General features: G+C 40.4%; 1 protein-coding gene across 1 annotated transcript in view; it reads left to right on the top strand.

Moving 5' to 3' along the window:
* The first annotated feature begins 4,477 nt into the window (after positions 1 to 4,477).
* LOC117373911 (large neutral amino acids transporter small subunit 1-like) overlaps positions 4,478 to 24,851 on the top strand; it is a 29,659-nt gene continuing 9,285 nt past the window's right edge. Inside the window, exons 1-8 of the mRNA XM_055223155.1 lie at positions 4,478 to 4,553; positions 5,768 to 6,298; positions 8,026 to 8,151; positions 16,767 to 16,872; positions 18,658 to 18,702; positions 19,776 to 19,899; positions 20,937 to 21,040; positions 22,302 to 22,398. Of these exons, the coding sequence (XP_055079130.1) occupies positions 4,484 to 4,553; positions 5,768 to 6,298; positions 8,026 to 8,151; positions 16,767 to 16,872; positions 18,658 to 18,702; positions 19,776 to 19,899; positions 20,937 to 21,040; positions 22,302 to 22,398 (1,203 nt within the window). The 5' untranslated portion in view covers positions 4,478 to 4,483. The remainder of the gene's footprint in view (positions 4,554 to 5,767; positions 6,299 to 8,025; positions 8,152 to 16,766; positions 16,873 to 18,657; positions 18,703 to 19,775; positions 19,900 to 20,936; positions 21,041 to 22,301; positions 22,399 to 24,851) is intronic.

Genomic DNA, 24,851 nt, shown 5'->3' with positions numbered 1-24,851 from the left:
CCAGTGAAGAGCAAGACTTGCACACGGACTCTGTGCAACTGACATTCCCAGGCAGAGACTAAATGTTTACACCTGTACAGTGAGTTTTTATACGCGTACTATAGTGGGAGGCAACCGTGGTTTAGACTTGGCGCTTCTTCGTCGATGCACAGGCCAGACCTCTTGCCACGTAGCTCAGTTTTATCAGACTGTGGTGAGAATCCTTGTTGTCTCTTGCTCTGAGCAGTGTAAAAACATATGGCGAAATTCACAGAGAAATATATTCTGTTTTTGCATTTCCAGAAGGTCACTCTTTCCACAAAACATCCTCCCATGATGTTTCTGTTTAGGTTTCACAGTGACCTTCTTCCCGTGGGATCCTGCACTTTCAAAAGACATTTTCTGCAAGACCCAAGAACAAACATTAGTGCAGATTACATAGTTTACATAGTTGAAATGAATATAATGATTATAGTACCTACAGTTACATTACAGTACCTACAGTACCTTTAAAATGAACAGTGAGATAACATAATATAACTTGAATATATATTTTGAATCCATCAGATATCTTGTACATGTCCCTCTGCGTCACTCAGCTGTAATCTAGTCCTCCTCTTCACATGAGACTGGTACAATAATGAACTATGGCAATACAATAATGAACTATGGCAATACAATAATGAACTATGGCAGTGGTTATGGAGAATAGCTAAGCACAGTTATTTATCCTAACAATTACACAACTTTAAGAAAATACACCTTGTTTTTTTTCCGTAGAAGAAGTCACGCGCGGTGCATGATGGGATACAGAAGTGCGTGAAGTGCTCGGATGCTTCGTTCACGGCCAATCTCTATGGAAACGCTGGAAACGCACAGCAGATTCGTCGGGTGAATGAAACGAGATGGGCCTCGTCGCGCCGGAAGTGACGTAAACGCCCTTAAAATGCAACCGACGAAGTGCGCAACCGTCAAATTGAGACGCGGCAAGTATGTAACTTTCAGGAGGTCGCACGTGATCAGAAATCCGTGGAAATACAACGATAAAATAAAGCTATACTTAGGAATATTCTCTATGGAGATACTTTTGTGCCATTGTGCAGCTAAATGAACATTTTTCTGAAAACCTCCAGGCCAAAAAAGGGTCAGGTTTGTGAAAATGCAAGCCCAGTTCAAAAAAACACTACCAAAATGTGCAAAAATTATGTGTGGAAAGTTACATACTGTAGCTTTAATACATTTTTGAACTGACTAGTCTAATATCTTGGCCTATTTGAAGTGATGGCGTCTGTGCTGCACTCACAAACAGACACTTTTGTGATTGTAAAGTGCTGTTTTTGTTTTGTTTTGAGGCAGAAGTCAGGACTGAAAAGGATAAAAAAGAGTTTGAACCGAGCGGCCGAGGACACAACTCCAACGAGGGGAGGCCGCGCTTTGAAGTCTAGAGGTAAAGTCGCACGCTACGACCAGGGAACGACTTCAGAGGAGCCAGAGTCTGAGGATGAACAGATGAACAGACACAAGAGCAGAACATGACAGTAACTCAGAATGTGCCTCACTGTAATGACACTGTTTGCTCAAAGGCTGTTGGTGCAGACGCGGCGATGAGGCAGTTTCCACACAGTCTGCAGCAACTTTACCTACTTTAGTCGATGGTTGTGAATTTTTGCACTACAGCCGAGAGCTTTTTGCTACAGAAAAGCCTGACCCTCACAGAAGTGTTTGAGCTCAGAGTCTGACACCACGTCTGTCGACATTTTACTGACAAACCCTAAACACACTGACAGAACTATAACGTTAATAATAACACTTATTTAAAGATGTGCTATAAACCTTTTTGCTCGTCTCTATGGAGATGATATTGCTTTGCCTGGAATGTTACACTTGCATAATCTGCACCATTGGACTCTTTACTGTGTCTAATCATTACCATACTATTGTAGTCACAGATGCCCTGGGGCAGACTGACAGAAAGGAGACTGCCAATCTGACCATGATGCACACAGCACACACAGGCATAATCATGTTTCATGTTCAGGACTATCGTGTCCAAGACTAAAATAATCTTAATCGGCCACTCTGAGATCACACACACCACATTTATATTAGACAAGTTTAGACTTTTATTAATACATGTTGTTTTGCTTTAGAATTTTTATGACACAAATCAAAAAGTGGTAATAGTGATATACTTTTGACCTTGTTTTCCTTGTATTTCCTCTCCTGTAAAAGCAGACGGAGAGTATTCACTTTTACTCCTGTTGGAGTAAAAGTGGACGGAGAGTAGTCTGAATTGGGTTCTGGAGCAGTGTCCACCTCATCCATCGCACTCACGCGCCAGCCGCGGGAGATTACAAGCCTGAGAGCGTCACATCAGCTGGAGGCGCTCAAGTGCGCCGCCCAGCGTCTCCTGTGAGGAACAGCTCTCCGGCCCGTGTTTCTGGTTCTCCCGCTCACCTGCATCAGGTGACGCCCTGCGAGGGCGACGATTGGCTCCTGTCTCAGACCTTCCCCGAGGTGATTGGTGGAGTGACGAGCACTCAGCACGTGACCTCTGCAATGAGCTTCCGTCCACAGCCAATCACAGCGAGACACTCGATATATACCGCCGCATCAGGCAGTGCGGAGTCAGTCATGGTGTTAGTATTTTCAATGTTTAATGATAAACTAAATTCACACTCCTGATACTGTCTCAGGTTCATCACACGGAGGATTAAACGCTCTGTATTTTAAATACTGATGGGCTAATCGGGAAACGTTTCTGCTATAACTATAGCTCCATGAGCAGAGCACGAGAGCGCAAGGCATGTCGGGAGAACAGCGTGCGCCACACTTCTGACTCCTCCTCTCGTGCTTTTGCATAGACTGTTGTGCGTTTGGCACAATGTGGCACAATTTTGGCACAATGTGGCACAGTGTTGGCACCGTGGGGTTGGCACAGGTTTGTCACGTCACAAAACACTAGTCCATTTGTGGCGTTATAATATTTATAGAAACACAACGAAAGAAGAAAGAGCGGGACAAGAAAATGATTCAGTCTACATTATACCTCCTTCAGTTACGCGCTGTGCCCCAAAGTGTGAGGATAACACGAAGTAACGAACTTTTTCCGTCAATCACGGTGTTTTGTGTGATTTTCTTCGGCACCATGACCGAGGACTACTCACTATTTACACCGTATATGTACCGCCCTCCTCCCTTCGACATCCGGGCACTCAGAAGACTTGCTGTCTGGGTTACACGCGGAGGACCTGGTTCCTCATCTCGCCCAGGGGAAAGTCCCCGGACCAACGGCCGAAAGGGCGCTGGGTAAAGCCAGCGTCGACCGGAGCCCCGCCGCCCTCAGCCGAGACGCTCCTGGAGCCGAGCTGGGCGGTGTCCGGTCGACCTTGTCACAGTCGTAGTCATGCAAGTGCGCGCCTCTGGCGCCAAACACAACGGGGCTCATTCTCTGGGTGCCTGCCTTTTGAAACGCGTGGCCTTATTCATAGACACCCGGGTTTCACAGTCTGATCTAATGTGGCCAAACTGAGTTTACATCATGCACAGACAGCAGCAGATGCCACTCACCACATTATCTTTTAAGCCTAAGCATTTGTAAGACCCTCCACAGTCAGCACTAACAGGACAGTCCTGAAGATGCTCATTAGTTCTGCCCCTGTGTAACTGCTTTAGGACTCCTCCCATCTGCAAAGACCTACATCACAATCACACATATAAAGAATCTCTATGAAGACTGAGTTTCTCAAAAAACAAGCTGTGTGGTAATAAAACCTCTAAACTGTGAGCTCATGTATTATACAGACCTGTGGTTCTGTATCCTGACTTAACCCAGTTAATATCTCACATCAGGTCTGTTTGTTTACATTTAGGAGGAGCTATCACATTCAACAAACAAAACATAATAAATCAATATGCTGTACTATCATGCAGTTAAACATATTTGTGTTTATTTTCCAAACATTCTTAACCTGCAGAATCAGGTCAGACTCTGGTGTCACTTTACCTCAGACAAAAGCGTCGTTCTAACATGTCACCACTAGAGGGAGCTATGGTCCTGGCGCATCTTTCTAATGCTTTGTGACATGGGTCGAGTTTACTTCACGGGATTAGGCTGTAACAAAGAGATTACCCCCGTCACATGGTCCTCTGTCGGAGTAGCCTCGTTGTGTGGGATACAGAGGGTGCGCGCGCGGGAGGTGCAGCATCACAAAAGACTGGACTCCTCCCGCGCACGAGGAGGGGAGGGCAGGTTACTCTCAGATCAGGACTAGACACAGATGAGACGAGCACGTACCACAGCCGCTCAAGAGATTATATAGACTGTTTATTTTTGGGGGTTTGAATTTGTGTTTGGTCACATTTGGGAGAGTGGGGTTATAGCAGAAAAAGGACGCACTGACGAAGAGAAACAGAGGAAGGGGACACAAAGGCAGGAAGGATAGAAGAGGGGGGGAATAGGAGGCAAAAATAGACACAAGGGGCACTCGGATTAAGACTGAACATGGCCGAACCGGAGCTGAAACTGAGGAGCAGCAGGGAGAGCCTCACCAAGAGCCAGGAGAAGACTGGAGGTAAGCGCCATGAACACTCCACGCACTCACACCTCAAGCACATGGCGCATGGCTGCGTCTTTTCCGCCTCGAGCTCAGTGATGCAACGTTGCTAGATGTGCGGCAGGTTGCTATAGTGATGCCTCCCTATGGAAACAGATGGATCCCAGGGAGGCTCTTTATGGTTGATGTAAGAATGACTGTATTAGTGTCGGTATTAGAGTCACATAGGAACATTGTGATGCCGAATAAGTCACTGTTACATGTGAATTGTAATGAATGTGTTTAAACTATTGAGATATAAGCAACATAGATGTACATTTATTTAACGGATTGTGAATTTATAAACAAACAAGTATCCCAATTTCTAGTTTTAATTAGATTTTGAAACCTATTTATCATTTGACATCATTATTTTTACATAAATCATTTTGTTTATTTGCAGTTAGAGGAGGGTAGATGATTAAAACTGTGATAATATTGCAAATGCTGGATTTATAAATGTGAATATTGAGTGTTCTGGTTATTAGTCTATAAAAACAGCTGATTATAAATGAAAAAACAGAAAAAATGTATGTCAGTTATGGGTTTAAAGTGTCGTTCTGCATTTCATTTCAATTAAAATGATCAAATTATTATCATTTCGCATTTATCTGACACTTAAACCTCAACTAATATTTTTATTTTGATAGTTTAAACAGTGGTGGAAGGTAATTAAGTAAAAGTACGGTACATTTTAGGTGTTTGTACTTTACTTTGTACATTTTACAGTGGATACTTTTTACTTTTACTTCACTACATTTGAGAGCAGTATCTGTACTTTCTACTCCACTACATTTTTGAACTAGACTGAAAAGTAAAAGTATGTTTTATTATTGGCTGTAACCTGCTGAAAAGGCTGAGGGTTTATTTTTAACACGTTCATAATTTGAGTAAAACAAAAATATACAAATAAAAACAGTTCGATTTAAATGTTTCTGTCAAAATCACTACATTTGAAGCTTTATAAGACTCAAAATCTGCAAAATACTTTACTCTTTAAGTGCATTTTTAAACGTTTATATAAGTACATTTTTCCATGTGGTACTTTTACTTTTACTTGAGTATTTTTCTGCTACGGTGTCTGTGCTTTTACTTAAGAAACAAAACTGAGTACTAGTTCCACTTCTTGCATTTAAAGACACGTTTTAAGGTGCGAGGTGCTCATTTTTGTCAATATTCTCTCCTCCATCCAGCAGCAGAAGCAGACGAGACCGAACAGGACGGTCTCATCGTGGAGCGCTCCCCCTCTCCCCAGACACCTCCTGCTCTCAGCGCCAACAAACCGACCTCAGACTGTCCGGCCAAAGGGGAGAAGATTGAACTCAAACGCAGCATCACCCTGTTCAACGGCGTGGGCATGATCATCGGGACCATTATAGGCTCCGGGATTTTCGTTACTCCAACCGGTGTGGTCAAAGAGACTGGCTCGGCGGGTCTGTCCCTGGTGGTGTGGGCGGTTTGTGGGGTGATTTCCACTATGGGGGCTCTGTGCTACGCGGAGCTGGGCACGACCATCGCCAAATCAGGAGGAGACTACACTTACATCCTGGAGGTGTACGGAGAGCTCGCTGCCTTTCTAAAGCTCTGGGTGGAGATGCTCATTATCCGGCCGTCTTCTCAGTACGTGGTGTCTCTGGTGTTCGCCACGTACCTGCTCAAACCGCTCTACCCCACCTGCGCCGTGCCCGACAGTGCGGCTAAACTCATCGCCTGCCTCTGTCTCAGTAAGTACAAAGGTCCCTCGTTTATCGCGGGGGTCACGTTCTAAAAATAACCCACAACAGGCGAAATCCGCGAAGTATCAGCTTCATTTTTTACAATTATTCTATATGTTTTTTGTCTGTAAAACCCCTCACCACACACTTTATACACTTTTCTCACACAGGCGTTAACATTTTCTCACATTTCTCTCTCGTTTAAACTCTCTCAAAGTTTAAACCTTCGTAGGCGTCTTTGTCGGTTGCAGAACGTTTCATCGACATTGTGGGTTTTGTCGGGGAGAAAACAAATTGCAAACGTACAGCACTTCAGAGTCACACTGCGATCCGACGTTTATGTAAATTTGTCTGAACACATTCTGTACTGTACAGGAGACACGGCACGGAGGAGACTGATGGACAATGGTCTACAGTCCAACAGCCAATCAGGACGCAGAACACAACGCACGCTCATACGATGTAAAAAAAAAACATGTAAAATTGCACAAAAGAAATCCGCGAAACAGTAAGACAGCGAAAGGTGAACCGTGATATAGCGAGGGACAACTGTACTCGCAAATTTCTTGTTCAGCCAAAACATTCACATTGTTTCTTAGCAAAGTCCAGCACAGTTTGCCTTGGATCCAGAATATGAAGAAGATGTGAGCCGTCGCTGGTGAATCTCCCTGTTTTCAAATAGGCGTGACTGACAGGTGGATTAGCCATTCAGGGAAATGCATGGTCCACTCATATTGGGGAAAAAAAAGTAAAAAAAATATCACAGGGGCTTAGAAACAAAGCACTAAACTCTAATCTAACCGGAGGTGAGATAACTTGGATTTTATTTGTAAATCATAGGCGACTAATTAGCTCCTTCGTTTCACACGTGTCACTGAAATAAACTGATCTGATCACGTTTGACCGGGACACAATAGAGGACGAGGCGGCAGACTGATATCAATCTGTCCAACTTTTGTTTTGTTTTGAGTAACCTGTGTTTCTCTCTCAGAGTATCTCTCAACTCAGGTCATTCTTGAGGCAAATACAACTTTTACTGACATTTATTTCGAATATAGTTTCTTGTTTCATAATATTGATGTTTGATGTTTTCCTTCAAAACATTTTTAAGGCTATGAAATTTCCTGCAAACACAATTTTATATTTAACTTCACCATGTTCTTATAAAAATCTGAAATCGTTCCTCGTGCCTCTTGGTAAATCCCTGCGTATTCCCAGAAGTCCTCGTAACCACAGTTTTTAGAAACACTCGTCTATAGAATATTGTTTATCGAGCTTTTCCGTACAGTATCTATTGGACTTGTTTTGTTTTACCAACCAACAGAAACATTAACATTTGGTTTTGATTGATTCATGCGTTGCTTTTATGTTTTATTGATCGATGGTAACGCCAAAGTGTTGTGCTTTTCTTGACTCTTGTTTCCCCAATTTGTGCATCCATTGGTTTCAGACTGACAAATTTGATCGATTAACAAGTAAAAACAAAATAATGTTGTCAGTGGTGAAAAGTGTTCAAGATGTCGCCTTTAAATTAAACTTTAAAGTCATTAATAAATAGTATTCTAACCCTGAAAATGCAAACACTAAGCCAGCGTTGATGGACTAACGGACCAGGGAACAGTCTATTCTCTGAGACATTTGCAGGATCTAAAATATATACATACAGTGAATCAGTACTTTTAATATACTGTAACAAAACTGGAAATATCTCTTTGTAATTTCTTTGTTTTTTCCAGCCTCTCTGACATTTGTAAACTGCATCAGCGTGAAAGCCGCCACCAAAGTCCAGGACCTGTTCACTGCCTCCAAACTGCTCGCGCTCGTCATCATCATCCTCTTCGGGTTCATACAGATCTCCACAGGTGAGACCAAAGTCCTTCAGTGGCAGTGGAAACTTGTAATCGTCAATGTTGCGCTTAAGTCTTTTTGATTTAGAGATGTGCAGCCAATAAAGTCTGATGTTTAGAGCAGAGTTCAGACTGTTTCTGTTACATGGCAACGATTATCAGATATAAAAAGCCGTTTGTTTATAATTAAAATCTAATTGAAAGCCATGATCAATCAATATCAGGAAAAAAGTAGTTGATTTTTTTGTCCTGGAAGCTCTGTCCAGTACAGTTTTAACATCTGGTCACTGTTTCCATCATAACCTGCAGACGCAAGTTCCCACAGTAGTTCTAGTAAAACTGGCCATTATGTAATCAAATATTTGCTTAGTTTCTTGGACAAACCAGACTCCCAAAATGTAAGTGCACTTGGGAAAACTTGACAAACAGGTGGAGTCTATGCAGTGAAGTAGAAGTAGTAAAGTATACGTTTATGTGTCTGTATAAGCCAAAAGTTAAATCTGTCAACTGGACAAAAAGTTGACAGGTTTTACTTTTACTATGGATCAGACCTGGATGATTGAGGGATTACACAGATATCTGTACTTTACTTAAGTAAATTTGAAAGTGGATACAGTGGTCCCTCGTTTATCGCAGGGGGTTCTAAAAATAACCCACAATAGGCAAAATCCGAGAAGTATCAGCTTTATTTTTTACAATTATTCTATATGTTTTTGTCTGTAAAACCCCTCACCACACACTTTATACACTTTTCCCACACAGGGATTAACATTTTCTCACATTTCTCTCTCGTTTAAACTCTCTCAAAGTTCAAACCTTCGTAGGCACCTTTGAACGTTTCATCGACATTGTGGGTTTTGTCGGGGAGAAAACAAATTGCAAACATACAGCACTTCAGAGTCACACTGCGATCCAACGTTTATGTAAATTTGTCTGAACACATTCTGTACTGTACAGGAGACACGGCACGGAGGAGACTGATGGACAATGGTCTACAGTCCAACAGCCAATCAGGACGCAGAACACAACGCACGTTCATACGCTGTAAAAAAAAAAGCATGAAAAACTGTACTAAAAAAATCCACAAAACAGTGAGACCGTGAAAGGTGAACCATGTTATAGCGAGTGACCACTGTACTTTATACTTTTACCTCACTACATTTGAGAGCGTGTATCTGTACTTTGTACTCCACTACATTTTATTATTGAACTGAAAAGTAAAAGTTTTTTTTTTTTTGTCAAGCTCTAAGTTTGAGCAAATTCTCTCCATTTTGGTCTTAAAACGTTCGTATTAACCCGCTCTACATGATCCTGGTGTTTTTATTTCGCTATTGTGTCTGTAAATCAAGATAAGAACATTAATAACAGACAAATCAGGCGCCTTCTTTCCTGGAGGTCACCCCCGCTAGCGTTAGCAACAGGTTTGAACGACAGCGTTGCTCCCTGCTAAACCAGCGATGAGGGCAGGAAGGGTTCGGTACCTTCAACAGCTTTGCTCTGGATTGGTTCTTTGGTTGCTATGATACTCGCGGTTGCCGATGTAGAACTTAGCTCCAAATTGGCCGCTATAACTGCTAGCCTCAATGAGCTTCATTTGACTGGAGCTGAACGCTGTGGGTGACGTCACACTCGCTCAGTCCACGTCTTTATACAGTTTATGATTGCGCTGCAACAAATATTACAGAAGATACTGAGCCTGTTTCACAAAGGAACTTCAATTGCACAGTAATACTTGCTCTCAGAATTGCAAATATGGAACTCGGCTCCAAATATGCCGCTATAACTGCTAGCCACGATGAACTCCATTTGACTGACTCACTTAGTTCGCATCTTTATACAGTCATGGATGCATTTCATGTTTGTTTTATAGCATGTGCCTTGAAATTGAAAGTATGAAGTCTAGATTTGTAACGCTAGCTAGCCTTTTTATAAATCTCAACAAAAATACAATCAGACCTTTCAGTAGAGCCGTCCTAAAATAACTTTCTTAGCAGCGGAAGATAAAAGATGAAGCTGGAAGAGACACGTATTGATTCGCACTTAACATCTCGGTGGGAGTAGTTGGAGGCTGATTTATCCGACAGATCAAACGCGAGTCCAAAAAGCTTGTGGATACTCGATGTGTTTTACGGCTCATTCGTCTCAATGCTGTCGCCGCTGACGTGTGTTCCTTTTTTGTCTCTAATGATGAACAATTTGTTGACCAGTGCAGATGGACTCACCCAAGCAGACTGCCCCCCTTTCCACCCACCGAGTCCGAACACAGGCGGCTCTGTGTGCACCAGCGTGAGGGTGGAGGATCAGACAGCAGCCCGAGCATGTTAACTATTGAATTAGACTCGGTGTACATCAGCTGCAGACCTGTCCGTGTATTCGCTTATCTTTATTTCTGCAGGGAGAGTCCAAAAAGAGAGCATCATTTCTCTTTTTCGTGCGCGTCCTGTTAAAATTATAGACTATATAAAGAAGTGGACTAAGTGAGTGTGACGTCACCCACCCTCCAGTCAAATGAATCTCACCGAGGCTAGCAGTTATAGGGCCGAATTTGGAGCCAATGCTAGCGGGACCACCCTCGGGGAAAGGAAGGCTCCTGATTTGTCTCTTGTTGGTGTTCTGTCGTAAAGAACGGTGGATCAAGGATACAGACTCGGGGTACAGGTTTGACAGAGTTTATTGCAAACAGGAGGATGTGAATGCTGGGTGGAGGAGCTGGTAGTAGGAGGCTGGGTCGGAGGCTGAGGTGCACGGTGGGTCTAAGAAACGGGATCACGGAGGATACACTGATAAGAAAACTGGAGGATGACTCGTAGAGACGCAGGAAGATCACATGAAGGCTTGACTGCTCACGGGCTGCAGGGGTGGAGTGGGCGGTGCCAGAGTCTCCGCCCAAGTCCAGGCTCAGACACGGAATAGAGGGAGGAAAGACAGCACAGAAACACAGGAAAAGACTGGGATCTTGACAGTAGACAGCACAGAACGTACAAAAAAAGCAAATCCTGACATGTTTATATCTTGAGTTACGGACACAATAGTGAAATAAAAACCTCAGGATCATGTAGCGCGGGTTAATATGAACATTTAAGACCAAAATTACAGCAGCAGTTACAGAGAGAGGTGACAGTTTCTCAGTGTAAAGTGAATTTGAGCCAGAGCGCGCCCATGCTCACTTCCTATGTCCACGCGGCGGCTAGCAGGTTAGCCATGTCCATTTATATATACAGTCTATGGTTAAAATACAGAATAATACAAACAAAAACACACCAAATAACTGCATAGGTCCATTTAAAACATTAAAAACAGGAGCAGGTGTGAATATAAATGTTTATTACTAGATTATTTTAGTGTATCAGTGGTACCAATCTGTCCAGTTTTGCTTGTCCTTGAAATATATTAGTAGTAAAAAGTAGTAGAAGTAAAATTACCAAAAGCTTTTTTTAAAATCCCATTTCAGTTCTAGTGCGATGAGTTTTTAGACGTAGACAATCATGACATCTTGTTTTAAAAGATCAACAAACCAGTGAGATATTCAGGCAGTATTATCGTCATAGTCCATTACAAATACATTTTACACAGTGTCGTTCAAATAGGTAGGTAGGTAGTAGGAGATGGGTGTAGGTCTGGGTAATATGCCAAGAAATAGGGCATTTTTATTTCCTCATAATGAGCAATCATGATTTTTTTAATTTGATTGTATTTTTCTGACTAAAAACTAATACAAATGTCTTCACCTATTCATTTCCTAATCATAAACAAACCAAATACAAACTTTTAATCGCAAAAAAATAGTGAAAGTCTAAACTCTGCTCCAAACTACATGCTTTTAGTGACAATCCAAATCCCCAAAATACAAAGAGATGACTGATAAAAAACACAAAAATGAACATGTCCATTTCTTTTGCATTATCTCAATAACAGTCCGTAGAGAGTGTTTTAATTATATCCTCCTGAATACCAGTAGTTCAAATTAGTCCTCTATGGAGAACATATGTAAACCTGAATATCTCCAACCCAGTGCATACTACTGAAATAACTTTTGACATCTACAGAGGACATTTAGAGCTTTTCAATGATACCAAATGTGAAGGGGTGGGGCTTTGGTACCTTTCTTTTTTCATCAAGGAAAATGGTGTCCGTCGCTGCAAGCACATTTTACGGGAAGAGGAAAAGTAAATGCATTTTACTTTTTATTGAGCAAATTTTGGCTTGAAATGTTGGTGGCATATTTAATGTAAGTCTTTTAACAACACATTTAAACATTGTCTAATTAATTTGAATAGTTTTTTTTTTAGCATAATTAAGTGTTTAAAAAATATCCTCTGTAGTGGACATTTGTAGTTATTTCCTTCATTTTGTTGTATTTTTTCAAATGTTCTTTTTTTTCACATTGATGTTCCAGAGTATGAGAAAAAAAGTGATCTCTTATGGAGAGTCAGGCCCCTCTTGACCCAAGTAAGGCAAGGATGTCTAAATCTGCCTAGAACAGGAAAATTGTGCATTGATGAGCAAATGGTTTCATTTTCTGGTCTCTGCCCAGTGCCCCAGTGTGTACCAGTTAAAACATACCCAACTGGACTGGAGGTGTTTGTCTTGGCTGCACCAAATGGCTTGGTCTTGGACTTTGTACTCTACCAAGGCAAGACTACTTTCAGAGATACGGGAGGAAAGGGCATCGGAGAACAACCTGTTCTTCACTTGGTACAGTCTGTTCCCCAAGGAAACCACCTGTTCTTTGACAGGTTCTAGACTTCAGTCAACCTCCTCGATACCCTGATGAGAAAAGGGCTGACAGGAACTGGACCCCGCAGGAAAAAACAGGGTTCCAAAGGAGTGCAATATCTTAGGGGATAAGTCCTTCAAAAAGAAAGGAAGAGGGACATCAGAGATGGTAGTTAGACGAAACCCTCCTGAACTTGCTGTCATAAAGTGGTTGGACAACAAGTCCGTTGTCATGGGATCCTCTGCCTATGGCACTGAACCTCAGGACACACGCAGAAGATGGTCCAAGAAAGAGAAAAGGTTTGTCCAGGTGTCAAGGCTACTGGCAATCGCTGAGTACAACACCAACATGGGTGGAGTGGACATGGTTGACCGAATGTTGAGTTTGTACAGGATGGCCTCTCACACTCAGAAATGGACAGTGTGTGTAGTAATTCCGCTTTTTTGACCTGGCAATCACCAACTCATGGCTTCAGTATGAGAGTGACTGCCAGTTTCTGGGGAAAAAAAAAAAACACTGAAGTTTCTTGACTTCAAACTGCTCCTTGGTGAAGAGTTGATTAACCGGGCTCAAGCAGGAATCATAAGGGGCAGCGAAGATGAACACACTCCCCCACGTCAAAAGTGGAAATGGCAACCAAATGCAGCTACGAGACACTAAGGTGCCATCCATCTTCCAGAGATGGTGAATGAAACACATGCATAAAGGTGTTGAAGATCTGGCTGCAAGAACAAAACATTTGTGATGTGCACAAAGTGCAAAGTATTGCTTTGTGTTTCCAAGAAGGGGAATTGCTTTTTGAAGTATCAGAGCAAATAAGCACAACAAAGCAAAATAAAACAAACAAAAGTTATAATTGACAGTTATGTGGATGTTAAACACATTCTTATGTTGACTTTTTGATATTTTTCTTTGGCACTAATTGATTCCCATCAAGGGTCAGATTCACATGTGTGGCGTTCTGACGTCCACTGTAGTGGACACATGATATCTAGAAAATAAAAACTTTTTTTTGAAAAAAAAAAAATGTTTTCAGTATTCTAATTACCCTAGAAAGATTAGACAATTTTAAAATAAATGTGATTGGACAACATTTTTTCTCCTGGTAGTCAGAAGGATATAACAGAAATGTGCTAAAATGTGCCTGTAAATGTCTTTGTTGAGTTTCAAATCTTACAAAATGTTATACGGTGAACTTCCGACTGAGCCACAAGATTTTTGATGTAATAATTCATTTTTTTTAAGATTTTAAAGCTCCTATATTACACAAAACTGACTCTTGTGAGCTTTAAGTCATGTTATCTCTGTTAGCTCCTCAAAAACAGACCTGGAGTTGTGTTTTGTTTCATTCAGACATGTATGAGTTATCTTTTATTATTAGTCTGTACATCTCCAAAGCTCCAATTGCTCTGTTCCACCTTATGATGTCATGATGTGGCAATTTCCAAGTTAACAGCAGCTTTTTACCTTTAGTTCAGCATAGATTGGCAATTCTAGCACTGAAATGATCCGGGTGATTCTAGTGAAGGTGTATGGAGTTTAAAAACATAGCAGAGCACTTCTTGTATTACCACTTGATGACATCACAAGGTGGAACAGGGTGTTTTCTGTTTGAGAGAAGAAAAACGGAGCCTAAATCTGCAGGGTTTGTGTGTTAAACATGTGTGAATGAAACAATAAAACACAACTCCAGGTCTGTTTGTGACGAGGAAACGACATTTTACATCAGAAAATTGCGTAATATGAGCGTTTTAATGATGTAAATTAATGCAAACAGTGTAACCTTCTATTCAGTTTATTATATTTACGTTATTAACTTTATTATAACATTTTATCACCTTTGTGTTGAGAAACCTTGCTTGAATGAAACAGTAAGACTCGGTTGGATTTTGCCAGCTCATGTCCTCTCCTCTTTGCCTCTTTCATAACGAGGCCACACCCGCTGTCGTACGCCACACCGTCGTCATGGTTACGGGGTGACCAGGCTCGCCGTCTGTCACGCGGAGGGAAAGTGACAGAGGCAGAGCAGAAAATAAATCCTTCCCCATTTACAGCAGTCCATGTCATTTGCATGTGAAAGTAGCAGGTAGAAGAAGAAAAAGATCTATTGTAGAGTAACAAAGAGAACAGGCTTTTCAGAAACTGTGGCGTTTATGTAGATTTGTTTGAGAATGAGGAAGATGTGTAAAGGTTCAAACTCACCTGCATCAGTTTTCAGCCAAAAAAACAAGAGAACATCAGATTTTAAAGATTCTATATAAACAAAACTAACTCTTGTGAGGTTTAAGTCATGTTATTCCACCTCAGAAACAGACCTGGAATTGTGTTTTCTTTCATTCACGCATGTTTGAGTCACACTTTATTATTAGTCTGTCTACATTTCCAAAGCTCAAAACGCTCTGTTCCACCTTGTGATGTCATGAAGTGGTAGTTTTCAAGTTAACAGCTACCCTTTTACCTTTAGTTCAGCAGCGATTAAGCGATTCCAGGCGCTGAAATCATCCAAATGATTCTGTAGTGAAGGTGTGTGGAGTTTAAAAACACAGCGGAGCACTTCCTGTATCACCACATGATGACATCACAAGGTGGAACGGAGTGTTTTCTGTTTGAGAGAGGAAAAACTCAGCGTAAATATGCAGCGTTTGTGTGTTAAACGTGTGTGAATGAAACAAAAAAAATACAACTCCTGGTCTGTTTGTGACGAGGAAACGACATTAGAGCAGAGATCAGAAAATAGTGTAGTGATTGTGTTTAAAAATGATTTATTGTGTGATCATTTTTAATTGTAAACAAAGATTTAAACCAAGCAAATAGACTTATACTGACCATTTCACTTTGTCTCTTCAATGAAATAGATCTAAGCGCAGCACTGGGGTTCAGTCTCTGCCCTATTATCAACATTTCTTGATTTTTGATACAATAGAAATGGCTCTAAATTAGCTTTGATATCACACAGATCTGTCCCAGACCAGAAAACATTCAGGAAATCCCCAACCTCGTCTGATTTATGTGATGTTTTCATTATGAATACGAGTTTAAATGAGGATCTAGATTCAGTAGTACTTTTTAGTCCTATCACACCTATGTCTCATTCATGTTTTCTTTGTTTTTACTACTTTCTGCATTTTATATACACACAGAAACCATCAAATATATGAAATAAGATATATGGAATTATGTAGCAAAGAAAAAACTCTGCTAAATTTTATATTTTATCTTCAAATCCTCAAAGCAGCCAACCTTTTCTTTGTCAAAAATAAAATTAGTAGCGTTATTTCACTTTTTTTCTTTACTACATAATTCAAATCTTTGTATAGCTTCACATATTTAACGTCTTCCATATGTATAAAATGTAGAAAGTAGTAAAAATAAATATTCGAGTCACACTTTATTATTAGTCTGTACATCTCCAAAACTCAAAACTCTCCGTTCCACCTTGTGATGTCATGAAGTGGCAGTTTTCAAGTTAACAGCGACGTTTTACCTTTAGTTTAATAGAGACTGACGATTCCAGGCGAAATGAAATGATCCGAATGATTCTACTGAAGTTTAAAAACACAGTGGAGCACTTCTTGTATTACCACACGATGACATCACAAAGTGGAACGGGGCGTTTTGAGATTTGGAGAGGGCGTGTCCGACGTGACTGTTTAAACATTTTCGGTATCTAAATATGTATCTTAGCGCTGAGAAGGTTAAGGCCAAACTGGACGTGCGCTTGTCTTTAAATGCCGCCTGCAGATCCTCTTCCCGTTTCTTCAGACGAGCGAGTTTCACATTTTCACATCACATACTTACTTCCTGGAAAATGCCACGTCCATCAGCAGTGAAAAAAGCAGCAGAGGCTCCACGGACCTCGGCTTAAATGTCCCTGAATGTGAATGTGTTTCTATGTTCTGTGTTTTTTATGCAGGTGATGTGCCGTACCTCACTCCAGAGCGGTCATTTGAAGGAAGCAAGTGGGGCGTGGACCACATTGTGCTGGCTCTGTACAGTGGGCTGTTTGCTTTTGGAGGCTGGTAAGGCTCGAGTTAGCATCATAATAATAATAATAATAATACATTTTATTTATATAGCGCTTTTCAAGACACAACAATTTGAAAAAGTACAAAGATACAAACATTTAAAACCAATACTCATAATAATTAAAGATTAAAAGCAGCGTTAAACAGGTGAGTCTTTAGGTGTTTTTTTGAACGTGGTGAGGTCAGTTCAGTCTCGGAGTTGTTGTGGTGGAGCGTTCCAGAGGGTGGGGGCAGCGATGGAGAAGGCTCTGTCTCCCCAGGTTCGGAGTTTGGTCCTACAGGGGAGGGAGAGGAGCATCAGTCACGAATGAGCTAACGATGTACATTTAGTCGTTGTTTTAGCTTGAACCCATACAGGCGAAATCTGCGAAGTATCAGCTTTATTTTTTACAATTATTCTATATGTTTTTTGTCTGTAAAACCCCTCACCACACACTTTATACACTTTTCTCACACAGGCGTTAACATTTTCTCACATTTCTCTCTCGTTTAAACTCTCTCAAAGTTCAAACCTTCGTAGGCGTCTTTGTCGGTGCAGAACGTTTCATCGACATTGTGGGTTTTGTTGGGGAGAAAACAAATTGCAAACGTACAGCACTTCAGAGTCACACTGCGATCCAACGTTTATGTAAATTTGTCTGAACACATTCTGTACTGTACAGGAGACACGGCACGGAGGAGACTGATGGACAATGGTCTACAGTCCAACAGCCAATCAGGACGCAGAACACAATGCACGTTCAAAATTGCACAAAAAAAATCAGCGAAAAAGCGAGACTGTGAAAGGTGAACCGCGTTTTAGTTAGGGTCAACTGTATATCATAGTCATACGATAATATATAAACACTACCAGTCAAAAGTTTGGACACACCGTCTCATTCTCAATCAATGTTTTTCTTTTCTTTATTTTTACTAATTTCTACATTTTATATACAAACAGAAGACATCCCATGCAGCTGAAACCAGAAGTTTACACGCACTATATAAAAGACACATAGGTTTTTGGTTTTTTTCTCACTGTCTGACATGAAATCAGACCAAATTTTTCCCGTTTTAGGTCAAGTAGGATTAACAAAATTATTTCTATTTGCTAAATGCTAGAATAATGAGAGAAGGATTTTTTTCCCTGACATTTTTTCATTACTTTTAAGTCAAATTTACATACATTTCTTTAGCATTTGGTACCATTGCCTTTAAAATTTTTGATATCCTTCTACAACCTTCTCACAGGAGTTGGCATATATCTTTCTTCATATATTTGACTTCATCTGTTTGTATATAAAAAGTAGAAGTAGTAATCTGAACGAGAGAGTGTGTTTAAACTTTTGCCTGGTAGTGTGTCTATATAAAGTAATATATCTAAATCATTAGGATAGTAACGTTGAATCAATATGAAAAATGTGAAATCGCGTTATCGTCAGTGAAGCTAGTTCTGTTATTCAGTAATTTAATGCAACATAGGGAGCGTTGAAATATATTTATAGGCCTGCCGTGTAAAAGATAGAAGTAAAGTAGAGTAAAAACTAAACAAAACTGAATACATGGTTTGAATACTACACTTTACTGCATCTTGTATGACTTCAAGTTTATTTATACAGCACATTTGACCAAAGTGCTTCATATAAAAGTCATCACCAAATGTCTTCACTCCTTAAACTTTTTGTCTTGTCTAGCTAGTATTAAATGCCAGGGAGAAGAGTTGGGTTTTCAGTCCTGTCTGAAATCATATGCCAGGTATTTCAGCGAATAAATGCTTCTCTTCTTGTCTTTTTTGTCCAGGAACTACTTGAACTATGTGACGGAGGAGATGATCAATCCAGAGAGGTGACTTAAATGTGCTGAAGGTTGTGTTGAGACTAGATTTACTCTGGTTTTAGCATGAAAACACCGCGGTCACGACTCTGGCTCGTGTGATCAATGCATGGACATATAAGTACATATATTTACTACTACTGAGTACATGCACGACGGGTTTAAGACTCACGCATGACGACACACTCTTTAAAACTATATGGGGCTTAATAAAGGAAAGCGTTTAAGAGTGAGATTATTTATTTTAAGGTCCTGTATTACACAAACTGACTCTTGTAGCTTTAAGATGTGTTAGAATGTCGGTATCTTATCAAAAACAGACCTGGAGTTGTGTTTTGTTTCATTCTTACATGTTTGAGTGACCTTTTATTATTTGTCTGTGCACATCTCCAAAGCTCAAAACGCTCTGTTCCACCTTGTGATGTCATGAAGTGGTAATATTCAAGTTAACAGCTTTTTTTTTTTTACCTCTTTTTTACCTTTAGTTCAGTGGAGATTGGCAATTCCAGGCGCTGAAATGATCCAAATGATTCTAGAAATGAAGGTGTGTGGAGTTTAAAAACACAGTGGAGCACTTCCTGTATGACCACATGATGACATCACAAGGTGGAACAGAGTGTTTTCAGCCTTAATATGCAGGGTTTGTGTGAATGAAACGAAAAAAAACACAACTCCAGGTCTGTTTGTGATGAGGAAACAACATTAGAACACAGATCGGAAAATCGAGTAACATGAGCCCTTTAAAGGTGCACTGTGTAACTTTTAGGTGAGATGTTATGGCTTTCATCTGGAATTTTCCGCAGTGTGGCATTAAACACATTTATTTTTTATTGCTAAGCAGTACTTGGCAGAAAAACGTGCGTTCACTGTGAGTCGAACGCACCTCTCCGCTCACGTAACTCGAAAAAACAACAGCCAAAAGTGACAAAATCTCCACGGAAACAATCTGGAAAGTTACATAACGCACCTTAATCGAGATACTTTTAGAAATCCTAACCAACACAGCTGCATGGAGACTGAATTTGAATGTGTAAGGAAAGACTAAAGGCGTGTTCTTATGAGTAATATTGTCTTTTGCTTTACAGGAATCTGCCTCTGTCCATCATCATCTCCATGCCCATAGTGACCATAGTGTACGTGCTGACCAACCTCGCCTACTTCACCACGATTTCTCCAGAAACTATGGTGGAGTCTGAGGCGGTGGCTGTGGTACGTGGACAATTAATGACACTGGATGTTAGCTACAGCTGTAAAACCCAACAGAAGTAAACAAACACGAGGAAGCCGTAGTTTAACCCTATTGCGTCTGATGTTATCGTCGCCGTTAGACTCGCGGTCGTGGACTTTCCATCACCGTAACTCCGCAACCAATTGTGCGATCATGTAAATTCAAACGGCGTCTCAAAGCAGAGGCGTGGGGCTCTTTAAATATTTTACTGTCGTTACGGTAATGTGCTTACGTCGTCCTTCGAAGGTGACCAATCAGAGCGAAGATGCCGCGGGGATTTTCTCAGTTATTCGATGCGTCAAAGGAAAAATAAGGATGGATATGTAAAATAGTAAAGGTAGTTGTGTAAAAAAAAGGCAAAAGTACATGCTGATACTTCCTTTAACATGATTTTTATGGCTAAAAAGAATAAAAGTCTAGGTGAGATATACCGGTTTTTAATATACTCAGTCTTTAAAGGGTTAAAGGTCCAATATTACGCTAAATTGACTCTAGTTTTGTGAGTTTTAAGTCATGTTATAATGCTGTTACCAACTCAAAAACAGACCTGAAGTTGTTTTTTGTTTCATTCACACATGTTTGAGTGACACTTTATTATTAGTCTATTACATCTCCAAAGCTCAAAATGCTCTGTTCCACTTTATGATGTCATGAAGTGGTAGTTTTCAAGTTAACATCTGCTTTTTATCTGCTTTAGTTCAGTAGAAAATGGCGATTCCAGAGCTGAAATTATCCAAATGATTCTAGTGAAGGTGTATGGAATTAAAACAACAACTGTGAAGCACTTCCTGTACCACCACATGATGACATCACTAGGTGGATTTCAGTTTGAGAGAAGAACTCAGCCTAAGTATGCAGGGTTTTTGTGTTAAACATGAATGAAACGAAACACAACTCCAGGTCTGTTTGTGACGAGAAAACAACATTTTAAGTTCATTATCTGGATCAGAGTAGAACGCACTCAGAAAATTAATCCTGTATCTGAAATATTAACAACCCAAATGTTGTTTTTTGGCAGAGTTTTGGAGAGTACCATCTGGGGGTTATGGCCTGGCTCATCCCTGTTTTTGTGGGACTTTCCTGTTTCGGAGCTGTCAACGGATCCCTCTTCACTTCAGCTCGGTTTGTCCATAAACATATTACAGATTTGGGATGTAAGAATGTGACAATATGTTGAAATCACAGTTTTAAAATATTATATGGGACATTCAGAAAATATCAAATCTGATGGAGACGACTTAAAGAAAAAAATATTATTATTATTATTATTATTATTATTGTTATTATTATTATTATTATTAATATTGTGAGATCAGGGCTGTTTTTCTTTATTTGTACTACTTTCTACATTTAATATACATACAGAAGACATCAAATATACAGTGGTCCCTCGTTTATCGCGGGGATAACGTTCTAAAAATAACCCACAATAGGCAAAATCTGCGACTTAGCTTTATTTTTTACAATTATTCTCTATGTTTTTGCTGTAAAACCCCTCACCACACACTTTATACACTTTTCTCACACATACGTTAACATTTTCTCACATTTCTCTCTCGTTTAAACTCTCTCAAAGTTCAAACCTCCGTCGGCGTCTTTGAACGTTTCATTGACATTGTGGGTTTTGTCGGGGAGAAAACAAATTGCAAACGTACAGCACTTCAGAGTCACACCGCGATCCAACGTTTATGTAAATTTGTCTGAACACATTCTGTACTGTACAGGAGACACGGCACGGAGGAGACTGATGGACAATGGTCTACAGTCCGACAGCCAATCAGGACGCAGAACACGATGCACGATCATACGATGTAAAAAAGCGTGAAAAATTGCACTTAAAAAATCCGCGAAAAAGCGAGGGACAACTACATATTGAAACCACAATTTTAAAATATCATATGGGACCTTAAGAGACGACTTAAAGAAGGAATTATTATATTGTTAGATCAGTTTTAGCAGAGTGTATTCAGTTACACAACACGTCAAAGTTTGGAGTTTCAGTATAATTTTCTTTTTATTTTTGCTACTTTCAACATTTTATATAAATACAGCAACAACAAATATATGAAGCAAGATATATGGAATTATGTAGCAAAGAAAAAAGTGAAATAACTCAACTAAATATTTTATTGACAAAGCAAAGGGCAGCTACTTTGAGAATTTAAATATAAAATATAAAAAAAATAGTACTTATTTAATCTTATACCTTATATCTGACGTCTTCTTTATGTCGTAGCAGTAGTAAAAGTAAAGAAAAACACAAAAAAACAATGAATGAGAGTCTGTGTCCTGCCATTTGTCTTGTACTGCATATCCGCACTACAAATACACAGATATTAGCCAAACTCTGAAGTGTGTCCTGAAAACTATATTCCTGTTTCAGTTTGTTCTATGCCGGAGCCAGAGAGGGCCAGCTCCCTGCGGCGCTGGGCTTGGTCCACACTGATCTGTTCACACCAGTGCCCTCCCTCATCTTCACGGTAAGAGGTGCTAAAAACAACCAAAACAACCAAAGACTTTACACGGTATGCTGTTTTATCTCACAACCCTGTACACGCATTAGGTGGGAAGGATTAGCAAGGACTTATTATTTATGAATTACCGTAAATTTCGGATTATAAGCCGCTACTTTTTTTCCACGCTTTGAACCCTGCGGCTTTTACAGCAGTGCGGCTTATATATGGAATTTTACTGGATAACGGACCCTGGGGGGCGCTCTCTAGCTGTAAACGTAAAAGTGAGACAGACGTGGGGAAAGATTCTGCTCTGAAGAATTCACTAGTTTTGATTTTGAACGATCATTTTGCGCATCATGAAATGGATATGATGCAGTTTTTAAGATAAAGAAACAGAAAGGAAACAGAGCAGGGGTCGGCCTTTAACACGCAAAGAGCCATTTGGACCCACTTTCCACATAAAATAAAACACTGGGAGCCGCAAATACTTTTTGACATCTAAAATGAAGATAACACTGTATAATAAAAATAATGTAACGGAATAATGTAGGTTTTACTTTCACGGACAAGCCTTCTACACGTGGCAGATAAATATGGCAAAAACAACTTAAGTGCATTAAAAAAATACAACTCACCAAACCGCTGCATCATGCATCGCGCTGATTATGTGATTATGTCTACTCTACTCCGCAGTTTCTTTAAAAAAACAACAACAAAAAAACTCGTAGCGTATCGTTTAATCCCAGGTGCTTATTCTCCATGTGCCAAAGCAGTTTTGAAGGTTTCATTGCCTTATTTGCTTTTCCCGTATGTTACGCAGAGCGGACTCTGTGCGTGAGAGTCACCTGCAGCGACAAACCCAGGTTTTAAGTAGGCATTGTCTGTTAAATTTATCTTTCTTTTTCTTGGAGGTCGTAGTCTCCTCTTCTGGCTCCTCAGTTGTCCTTTTCCCCTTTGTTAAAAAGATCTCCAAAGACTTTTGTTTTGGCTCATTTTCACTCGCTTGTGGCTCTACTTTTGTGCGTCGTGTCTGATGTGTTATACGTGATACGTCACCGCGGAGACAAGAGCAGATAATATACTTGCTACTACATCAAATAGATTTCTGTGGCGATTTCCAGCAGGATTTTCATGATACATCTACGGACGAGCTTATTAGTGTGTCATTAGGGACGGGCCAAAGTTGCTCCTGACCCCTGTGCGCACAACGTCTGAAAATCAGGGCTCTTTACGCAGGACTGTGAGCTGTGTCTGTGTTAGTTCCCAAGCCACGCAGAGCCGCAGTATGAGGCGGAAAGAGGCGCATACGGCTCCGGAGCCGCGAGTTGCCGACCCCTGAAATAGAGCCACTGCACGTAAGCTCGACATCAATGAATCCAACTTGGTCAATGTAAAAAGACGACAAAAGTTTTCAGAGGAAATAAAAGCAGATTTTCCGTGTTGGTGCAGCTTTATTTTCTAAACCTGCAGATGTGTTCATCCCGTGTTGTTGTCGTGTTGGTGCCAATTTTCAGGCACAGTTTAAAAAAAAGCGTGTCGGTGCACCGTCTTTCTGTGTAAATGTCTCATGTTACAATATGAAAACCTGCGGCTTTTATTCAGGTGCGGCTTATATATGTACAAAATTGATTTTCTCTTCAAATTTAGCTGGTGCGGCTTATATCAAGGTGCGCTCTGTAGTCCGAAATTTACGGTACACAGACGTGAATGGAACAGGCTCAGTTTTCTCCAGACCTACGTCCCACTGGGGGGGTCACAGCACAGATATCTGGATCAAATGAACAGCTTTCAGTGGATTTCAATGGATTTTATTAAATAACGTCACTTATAACGGACAGAGACTGAGTTTGAGTTTTAGTCTAAGAAGTAAAAGCTCAAAACATAACGTAACATTGATTTAATACTGATATTTTACATTGTTTGGCAGCAGGTCATGTGTCTGCAGAAAACAACAGATGTATTTATTATTATTTGTGTATCTTTGTGTACAGGGAGAGCCCAATGAGAGAACGACGCAGACTCTCTTTTTTATGAGCAATACAAACAAAAACAAAGAAAACAAATATCTACATAGGTCCCATAGATGCCGACAACAAATCCACATTATGCCTTATACTCACAGACTGTATGTATAAATGGATGTAGTTAACGTAGCTTCTGGCTCCAATTCACTTTACATTAAAAAACTGTCATCTCTCTCTGTAACTGCTGCTGTCAGACTCGTCATTTTGGTCTTAAATGTTCGTATTAACCCGCTCTACGTGATCCTGGGGTTTTTATTTCGCTATTAAGTCTGTAAATCAAGATATGAACGTGAATAACAGACAAATCAGCTGCCTTCTTTCGCCGAGGTTGCTCCCGCTAGCGTTAGCAACAGGTTTGATTGACAGCGTTGCCAAGTGCCCGCTCCCTGCTAAAATCAGCGACGCCTGAGGTAAAGGGACGTTACCTTTCGACGGCTTTGCTACAGATCGGCT

The sequence above is a fragment of the Periophthalmus magnuspinnatus genome, chromosome 7 (assembly GCF_009829125.3).
Source record: "Periophthalmus magnuspinnatus isolate fPerMag1 chromosome 7, fPerMag1.2.pri, whole genome shotgun sequence".
In the NCBI taxonomy this organism is placed as follows: Eukaryota; Metazoa; Chordata; class Actinopteri; order Gobiiformes; family Gobiidae; genus Periophthalmus; species Periophthalmus magnuspinnatus.
Note: the sequence above shows the minus strand (reverse complement) of the source record. Positions and strands in the feature narration are given on the sequence as shown.